The sequence below is a fragment of the Engystomops pustulosus genome, chromosome 5 (assembly GCF_040894005.1).
Source record: "Engystomops pustulosus chromosome 5, aEngPut4.maternal, whole genome shotgun sequence".
Lineage (NCBI taxonomy): Eukaryota > Metazoa > Chordata > Amphibia > Anura > Leptodactylidae > Engystomops > Engystomops pustulosus.
The window spans coordinates 148441504-148452023 of record NC_092415.1 but is presented as its reverse complement, the minus strand read 5'-3'; the positions used below and the strand labels follow the sequence as shown (position 1 = coordinate 148452023).

The 10520-nt window shown below is 38.2% G+C and overlaps 1 protein-coding gene across 2 annotated transcripts in view; it reads left to right on the top strand.

Moving 5' to 3' along the window:
• Positions 1–2477: 2477 nt before the first annotated feature.
• LOC140133323 (epidermal growth factor receptor-like) overlaps positions 2478–10520 on the top strand; it is a 47616-nt gene continuing 39573 nt past the window's right edge. For both annotated transcript variants that reach the window (XM_072153362.1, XM_072153361.1), the window contains exons 1-4: positions 2478–2761; positions 7102–7253; positions 8432–8618; positions 8722–8847. In XM_072153362.1, coding sequence (XP_072009463.1) covers positions 2662–2761; positions 7102–7253; positions 8432–8618; positions 8722–8847 — 565 coding nt within the window. In that variant the 5' untranslated portion in view covers positions 2478–2661. The remainder of the gene's footprint in view (positions 2762–7101; positions 7254–8431; positions 8619–8721; positions 8848–10520) is intronic.

The following is a 10520-nucleotide window of genomic DNA, read 5'->3' as shown; positions in this document are numbered from 1 at the left end:
CCATTATGATAGACCTTTACATATTTTACATTTATTTTCATCTCCCATTATTATCTCTCAGTATTTTCTGAAAATCTGACATTTTCCAGGATTATTTAAGTGATATCAATTCTGACATTAATTATTTTGTTTTACAGTTTTATTTACAAATAAAAAATAAACCACAAATTTGCCCAGTTTGCAAATGTTTGTCTCTGTGCTACACCAGCATACATTGTATATATGTCTAGTATTGTACTGTATATATGTCTGGCATCATTGTATGTAAGGATGGAAAAACACGCAGGTCCATCAACAGCACGATACTCCAGGGTCATTTCTGAAGATCATCAACAAATCCACTGCTATGCTGTAGCATGGCAATACATGGTAGGATCATTCACAACCCCTTAGGTTAAAGTACTCTCGGGGGTCTGAAAAATTAGTAAAATACAAAATATAACCCCTTTGCGCACCATGACATACTATAACATCCGAAATTGATATAAATGAAAACGTCAGTGCATCACACAAAAAATTACACCTGACATAGGTCCGTACACCGAAGTATGAAAATGTTATTTGCCTCAGAAATTGGCAAAATGGCAAAAAAAAAAAATTATACTACTATTAAAGAAAAAAAAACAATATAAATTTGGTATCCCTGTGATCATACTGACCCAATGAATAAAAGGGCCCCCCCCCTTTTATTCATTGGGTCAGTATGATCACAGGGATACCAAATTTATATTGTTTTTTTTTTCTTTAATAGTAGTATGTCATGTCATTTGGAGTGCAGACGTAAAACAGAGTTCACTAGAAAACGTAAACATTTTTGTCCAGCTTTCCAGTACATTGCATGGAATATTAAATTGTGCCATTAAAACGAACAATTTGTCCCTAAGAAAACAAGCCGATACAGTTAAAAAAAATAAAAATTATAGTGCAGGTAGCGCAGCACTTTTTTCAATTTATCCTTGTATGGGCTTGATTTTTGTATAAAGACCTTTCATTTTTGTGTGTACCACCTTCTGATTCATAAAGCTTTTATTCATTTTTTCATGTTAATTATGGTTAAATAAAAACGTTTTTTTCATATTAGAAACTATTATAGTTGTCAAGCCTGTGTTATTACTGGTGTGGAGTAGCAAAATGTGTGTGCATCGACTTTTCTTTCTTTTAAGGGGTGGCCATTGTATATTTGGCTCTTTTTTTAGATTATTACTGAATATAATACATTTACACAGCAGGTCTAAAAAATATGTTCATTTTCAAAGATCAAACAATGTTTATGTTTACAAACAAGATTTCTGGGGGGTCTGTCTGGAGCATCAAAGAAAAACCTATTTAAAAGTTTAAGAACAAAAATGTTGTCCATAGGTTGTCCATATGGCTGCTTTCTTCCAAAAAGCTCAGCTGTATAGAGATGAACAGGGCTTATTGCACTACCCAGGGTCAGGAGAGGAGTTGTTTTTGGAAGAAAGTGGCCATGGTTTTCAGCCTTCCCGAGTAAACCTTTATGTTTAATACATCTTTATTGTCTTTGCAAAAAATGTGAGATACATAAACAAAATTAGGGGGGGTAAAACAAAATACAGTAAAGCACAATAGTGCTAATGGACAACAGATAAACATACTATAACACCAAACAGAACAGGGGGCACAGCCCAGACTAACTATTTCACAGAAAGGAAATTAAAGGAGAGGTTGTAAGAACGACAACTCTTTTCAAGTAAAATGGAAACAGCTTAAAAATATAGGATAAAAAGAGGGTAATTTAAAGGGAACCTGTCATCAGAAACTGACCTAACTAACCATTACCAGTATGTTGTGAAGCATATTAACATCTTCCAGATCATGTTTCTTTCATGGTCCACTGTGGTGGCATCATTCAGAAAATCAACTTTGAAGTGAGATGTATGGCTGTACAAAGTCATGGAGGCGGAGAGATTAGCTATGAAGTCAAGCTCTCCTCACCCCAGAATGAAGGAGATCTGGTTAGTGATGTTTCTGGATGCAGGACTATCAATTACAGTGAAGAGAGCATTCTGAAGAGAGGAGAGCTTGACTTCAGTGTTAAAGTCTCTGCTTCCTTGACTTTATACAACCAAATTACTTGTCACTTCAAAGTTGATTTGGATGATGGCACCATGCTGGGCTATAAAGCATACATGATTTAGAAGTTGCTCGACTGCTTGATGACATACTGGTAGTGGTTTATTAGGTCAACTTCTGCTGACAGGTTCCCTTTAATAGGAGTTTCTCAGTTTGTAATGTATCTAAAGTAGCCTTTTGAAAAAAAAAACATTCTCCTGCTTCAAAGTATTAAATATGTAAAAGAAATGTTTGACATGTAGCTTTGCACAAATAAACAAGGAAAAGCGCTGTAGTACATGCAATTATTGATACTGTTTACTTTATTTCAAAATCAGGTTAAATGTTTGTTTTCCCACCTACTTTGTATCTCTGTTGAGCTACTGTGTCATTCATGGGGAGGTCTGGATGGTGGGTGGGTGATAGAATATATACTGGCCAGATTGATCTTGTTTGGACAGGATATCACAAATATTCTAGTCCAGCTCAGAGAAGAAAATATTCAAATTTTGAATAATTTTGTAGAGGTGGCATTTCTGACATTGGTATAGTTTAGTGTTCTTAGGTTTTTGTTGTTACCGGATCAAGATGTTTGGACTGAATCTAAAACACCAAAGACTTTCTGTCTTACTGGCTCTCTCACTGCTGTTCCTCAGCCAGTCTTGTAATGGCGAAGTGAAAAAAAGGGGTAAGTACAATCCTTAATACTCTACTAGCATTATATATCTATATATTTACAGTTTTGTGTAACCACAGCTCACAATGATTATACCTGTTTCACTTCAGTTTGATTTTATAACATATATTCCAGTTATGTTCATTATGGGTAATTATAAGTAATAATATTTTGGCTACATTTATTATGTATTCCTTTTCTAAAATTGTATTATATGGAACAATATTACAAGTAAAAATTTGGGTTGGAGGTGAAACTAATTCCTACAATATTGACAATGCTGATATTCCAGTGGTTTCTTAAGGGGGACCTGTCACCTGTAAAAACGTCACTAGGAGTTACTTACTAAAGTAAGCAGCTCCTAGTGCTAAAACGGACGTAGCAGTGTTACAGACGCTAGCAGACACTGCCGCGATGTACACTATAAACCGCTTCCAACGTGGTCCAGCATATTCATGAGGGGGAGGGATTAGGGGTGGTGACTGCCGCATGACGTGCAGCAGTCACCACTGGCCTATGGAGTGGGTGGTTCTGCTATAGGACCCAGTGTTTCCTAGCTACGCACTTGCTCGTAATTATGACTATTTTGAATTCTGAAATGCTGCAGGGTTTCAAAGCAAAAATAATTTAAAGCACAGGGCAGCCTCTTTCCAATTTCTTGAAAAAAAAGGTCTGTTATTCTACACAGATAGGAAGGAACCTATAAACCAAAACCTACACAGAAATAAGAGAGAATCTGCTGACAGGCCCCATTAATGTGAATATGACTGCTTGCCAAGTTGAGTACCTGGTATGCGGTTATGGCAGTATTGTCTGTTCCCCAAACACAAACAGGAGACAAGTGGGGGCACAACTAGTAGATGCTGGACTTATATGTGATGCTCTCTTGCCCTAAAAAATACACTCACATTTTTACAATCACATACATTTATGCACTCAAACACTTCTATACACACACATACAGTTCTGGACTCATACACAAAAATCCATACACTCTGCCACACATGCACATATTTATATATTCATATAAAGTCATATACATTTACACATTCACACACACTCATAAATACATTCATGCAATCATACATACATTCGGTATATAGATTTCATAAATACACACCTGCAGTATCACATCATAATCATGTATATATATATATATATATATATATATATATATATATAGATAGATAGATAAATAGATAGATATCCAAATAGAAAAAAGGCAGCACTCAAGCTTGAAAAAGGCTCGCACTGAGCCGAAACATTGCTGCTGTTTTGGGATATGCAATAAAGAGGAATATACATTTTTTCACTTCTACTTTGGAGTGCTGCCTTTTTTCTATTTGGATACCTTTGAGGACCTGACGCCCGGCCCTAATAGGCGTGCACCCTACCATCATTCTTTTATATGTGCTGCTTGGACTTTCTTTAAGTAAATAGATAGATACATGGTTTATCACTGTTGCATTCATTCCCAGATGTCTTTAGCTCAAGGTGGCACATGTCTACATTGCAAAAATATCTCATTACAAAATGTCACTTATAAGTATAATGTAACTAGGATAACAACACTGTAATATATACCTCTCACAACACAACTGACAACACTGTGACCCACATATGCAGCATACTATATATAGTTCCCTGAGTAAATGATAGTACAGCACCCCCAGTGTATTATATATATCAGAACCCCATGGCCACCAATACATTTCCGATCCAGCCCTATAGGAAGAGTCAGGGGTGTAACTAGGAGAAACTGGGCCCAATAACAGACTTCTAAATGGGGCCCTGTTACCCCAACAAAAAATATACATATCTTTACACTGATACATATTCATACAATCACACAATTTTATATACTTATATACACACACATACAGTTCTACATTTATATACAAACATTTACTCATATTTATACACTAACACGCACATATTTATGCACTCATATACTTTGATACACTTATACAAGCAGTAAAACACATCTTATACACACACAACATATACACACATACAGCATAAACACAAATAAATACAGTATATAGACACATACAGAATATTCACACACTTACACAGAGTAAATATACACCATATATACTCCAAATAGCATATCCTGAGGCCCAGTATTTGATGACCACATCGGGATAGTAGACGGCAAAAAATTGAGAGGAGAGATTCTTAGTCCTGCTGTCCCCTCCATTTTATATCTGCTGGCTTATCTGCTACTGTGGAGGATTTGCACTGTAATATACATTTAATGTTGTACAATGTGCAGCATAATATGTATTTAATGGTGCACATCCTGCAATATTTTAGTGTGGCAGGCCGGAAGGACAGGCCCTCTGTAGTTACCCCCTTAGGAGGAGTAAATACAAGCCAAAAACTTCTGGCAGGTATTGATTTAAAATATAATGGCAGTAAGTTTTTGTAATTTCGTTTTGTGAAAGTACTTGTAAAGGACAAGTGCTGCTTTGAACACAGAGTTACAACTCTAAATTCTTAAGCACTCCTTTTGCAATGAAATATTCACTGCATTTTTAGATGAGAATATCTTTGTACGGCTGCCTTCATTGGCCTTTCCTTATGCATGAGCCCTGCCCTCATCTACTGTCTTTATTATGCAGCCTTCTTGTGGGACGGTTTGTTTTTTCCTGGTCTAGGTTTTTATTTATTCTGGCTTTTGTAATTACTATAGGTTCTGTAGGTATTATGGAGCCCGAATTTATATGTGGCGTTGGACTAGGGGCTGGAATATGTTCTATGGTCTGTATTTCGAAATTGGATCTGTGTAGTGAAATATATGCTTGTTTTATGGTGAATATGCTACAGTGTGTGAATGTGCATGTGAATATGTGCACATGGTCTGTGTTGTCTAGATGTATTTATGGTTTTTACCTTTTATATCAATTGCAAATGGTTTGATAGGTCATACTGTACTATTACCGTATATACTTGTGTATAAGCCGAGATTTTCAGCACAAAAAATGTGCTGAAAAACCTCAGCTCAGCTTATACACGAGTCAATGATAAAAAAAAAAAAATTAATACTCACCCTCCGGTGTCCCCGATGTTCCTCTCGGCTCCCGGCGGCTCCTGATCCCTGTCGCAGCTCCTGGCGGCTCCCGATCCCTGTTGCAGCTCCCGGCGGCTCCCCGTGTCTCCTCTTCTGTCTTCTATCTTATCTAGCCGGCAGAGTCGTGTCCATGCGATCTGCCAGCCATCGCACATTTTGATGCAGCGCTGTTGCCGCTGATGACGTCATCAGCGGCGACAGCGCTGCATCACAGTGTGCGACGTCCGGCGCGATCTGCTGGCCAGAGAAGATAGAAGAGTGAAGAAGCCGCTGGGAGCCGCGATGGGGATTGGGAGCCGCCGGGAGCCACAACGAACATCGGGGACACCGGAGGGTGAGTATTAAGTTTATTTTTTTTATCTGTATGCTACACGGAGGCAGGCTGTATGCTACACGGGGGCAGGCTGTATGCTACACGGGGGCAGGCTGTATGCTACATGGGGGACAGGCTGTATGCTACATGGGGGACAGGCTGTATGCTACATGGGGGACAGGCTGTATACTGCAAGGGGGCAGGCTGTATACTTCAAGGGGGCAGGCTGTATACTACATGGGGGAAGGCTGTATGCTACATGGGGGCAGGCTGTATACTACATGGGGGCAGGCTGCATGCTACATGGGGGCAGGCTGCATGCTACATGGGGGCAGGTTGTATGCTACATGGGGGCAGGCTGTATGCTACATGGGGGAAGGCTGTATGCTACATGGGGCAGGCTGTATGCTACATGGGGCAGGCTGTATACTACATGGGGGCAGGGTGTATACTACATGGGGGCAGAATGTATGCTACATGGGGGCTTGGTGTATGCTACGTGGGGCTGGCTGCATACTACATGGGGGCTGGCTGTATGCTACATGGGGGAAGGCTGTATACTACATGGGGGCAGGCTGTATACTACATGGGGGCAGGCTGTATAATACATGGGGGCAAGTTGTATGCTACATGGGGCTGGCTGTATGCTACATGGGGCTGGCTGTATACTACATGGGGGCTGGCTGGCTGTATTTCCCAGTTTTCTGTGGTAAAATTGGCTTATACTCGAGTATATACGGTACATTATATGAAATGCAACAGGAAGAGGTTAAAGATATTCCACCTAAGTGTGTATGTATACCATGATCTCCAGCCCAACCACCAGATTTTTAGTATTTCCAGCTTGGACATCCTGAAGTTTTTCATAAAATTACAAATTGTTGCATATTTTAGTACAAAAATGTTTTGTTTTTATCATTGATGTTTTTGTTGCATTAAATACTTTTATTATATTGCTTTTTACAGTGTGTTTGGGAACTAATTCAAAGTTTGTTAAACTTGGAACAACAGAAGAGCACTACAGTCTACTTAAAGAAATGTACAGTTACTGTGAAGTTGTGCTAGGAAATCTGGAAATCACCCATTTACAACCTCATCATGACCCTTCCTTCTTAAAGGTAAAATACTGAACTTAAAATCCACTGCCATTTATTCCTCTGCCTGGCCTATAAAGATTTATGATCAACTGTAATGCTGTCTAAGTGAGGTCTATCAATATATCATATGTAAATGTTGTATTGGTTTCTCGGGTTGTGGAAACCTTTGGCTTCTTAATATGTCCTGCAAACAATAACAACAGTTAATCAAGAAAAAAAAAATAGATTTCTAAATGTTTTTAAAACTTTATTTAACCTCTCATTACTGTCCTATAGGTGGACTTATATACCTATATATACCAATATACGAAAAGTACCAAGTAATTGTACTCAAATAATATAAATCTGTAATAACATATGCAATAATCCATCAAATTTTTAATCACCCCTTTAAAATGGATACATTAAAAACACAAACATTGGGCAGTGTTTCTTGTTCACAAACACGAAAGGGGTAACGCAAACAATTGCTTAGTTGGCCACAGTGTAATATGATTCATATAAATCCAATATTGGAGAGTTAATCAATGTAACATAATGTTCATGATAAAAAATCTTAAACGATCTATACAAACATAACTCCAATGTTACTATTAAGACTGATAGCACCAAATCCTAAACCACACCCCAATGTACGTTTCGCACCCTGCTTCATCCGGACCAAAGTGGAGTGCAGGTTGAAAAAGCCAGAATACTGGCCACCAAACTAGTGGAGAAGACATAATGAATCTCCCCCATTTTTTCATATGCATGCTGTATCTTGTAGCTTTTTGAAAACTACAAATGGCTTCCTTTTAAAAATCAGCCTTCTTCTTGCTAACCTTTCAATAAAACTTTATCCCTAAGCTGTCTGGTGTGTTCATGATGGGGTTTCTTCACTATTGTTCTGTAACAAATCTCTGAAGCTTTTACAAAACAGCTGTAGTTATACTTGAAAAAATAACATACATAAACTTTTTTGGACATGTCGGAAAAACTGCCTAAAAATGGTCTAAAACTTTCAATAAATGTGGCACACAGCATTTCAGGTGCAATTTATTTTTGTCAGTGACTGACATGCATGTAAAAGGATGGTCAGAATGGTAAGGGGGCTAGGGCAAATGTTCTTTGGTGCCAAATACATAAACATATGTATTTGGGTAGGTTTTGGAAACACTAAATAACTATAATAATAATACATAATGTTTTTTTCTTTGCAGGAAATAAAAGAAGTAGGAGGATATGTTCTCATTTCTGATAATGCAGTTAAAAGCATTCCTCTAGTTAACCTTAGGATTATTAGGGGGAACAACTTGTATAAGAACTCTGCTCTCTACATTTCATCCAATTTTGATGAAAAGGATAATGCACATGGTCTGGAGATGCTGCCAATGAGACAACTGCAAGGTATCATATGAAGACATCTATATTATACACATATAGCAGACAAATTAATTACTTATGACATTTTTATTATAAAATGTTTATTTTTATTTTTTATTTTTAACAGAAATCCTTCAAGGTGGAGTTACTATTGCAAGGAATCCTAGACTGTGCAACTTGGACACAATTAAGTGGAAAGATATTGTTCATTCTGACAACCACATTGACATCAAAAAGGATTCCCTTTCACACTGTATGTGTTTATAGTTCTTATAACTTTGTTTAATATGTCTATGTGAACTGAGCAAACTACACTGTATGACCACACTTATAAAAGTTCATTCAGATGGACGTGTCAGTTGTGTGTCCGGACATGTGATATCCATGTGCAGTCCGTGATGTATTCGCCTCAGTTTTTTTTCACATCCGTATGTCATCCATTTTTTTCACGTCTAATGTATTTTCTGCCCAGCCCAGTTGGTTCCAACATTGGAGAAAAATGTACCGCATAAGGATGTCAACCATGTGCTGTTAGTGTTTTTTGCGGATCCATGTGCCAATGACCATTGGAAATCACCGCCCCGTCATAGCATTGGACTTGCACTAAACTTTGATACATAGCTGTTCAATAGATCTTTGCCCACATCCAATTTTTTTCATGCAGCGCATCTCCATTGCGATGAGATGCATTAAAAGTAGATAATTTCCCACTTTGATGTGAGTCCCAGGAAAAAAACTTCATTGAAGTCTATGGGTGGGTGAGAAAAACTGACAGCACTAGGATGAATCCTATTGTGGTAAGTTTTTTCTGCACAAATTTCAATGAAGTAGCAGAGAGAGCAGAGGGAATCTGGCATGTGATAGATGATTTGTGCTACCAAAAAAACAAAGTATTGCATAGCACTCTGAATGAACTATAAAAACTCTGAGGGCACGCTCACCAAAATCTGATGAAACTTGCACGGTTTTCACTGACCAAAGCCGTAGGGTTTTTAAAATGGTTCATGGGCAAGAGACCTTAGTTGGATTTGGCAATAAATATATGGATTTGGGTCTCTTACAACCTCCATTCGTCTGGAACACTTCCACCAATAGCATTTGTGAGGTTAGACATTAATGTTGGAAAGAAAGGCATTTTTGATTCATACCCAAGATGCTTCATGTGTTTGAATTCAGAGATCTGTGCTGGTCAGTGTATTTAATCCATGCAATATTTCTCACACCATGGGCCACATTTACTAAGAGTCGAGCGCCAGTTTTTTGTCTGACATTGCACGTTCTTTTAGATGCAAACTACTTGCACAGGTATTAAAGATGTGGCGTGGATGCACTAGACATCATGCAACGGGGGCACCATTTACATGAAGAATGTGCGCCAGAAATCCTGAATCTGGTGCACTCTATACAAAACCAAACAGCAAATGGTGCAGTTTGCACTGTTCTTAGTATATGTGCCCCCATGTCTTTAGAGACCCTGCTTTGTGCAAAAGTAGACAGCCATGCTGCAATAGGAATGAGCCTACCCAAAACTGTTGCCAGAAAGCATATTGGAATCATAAAATTATCCAAAATGTCTTTCAATGCTTTAATATTAAAAAGGTATGCTGGGAAAATATATCCAATAAGTACTACTGCTGGAGGGTTATAGTACAGGGTGTGGTTGATGGCTCTCTAGAAACCAATCACATATATACTAGGTCTAGTACAGACAGTGTAGCTGATGCTTTGCATCGGTGGTGATCCTTAGTTGCACAATTCTTGTGCTGATGTCACTTTCAGAGACAATTTGAAACTCTGCTGTGAACGAAGCAACAGAGGGTACCTCATGGTGCTAACCATAAGCAAAGCCCGGCATTCAGTTTGCATGGTCTACCCACCACTTAGAATCTAGGCTGATGTTTTTGCTAGATTGTAGCATTTAACAGT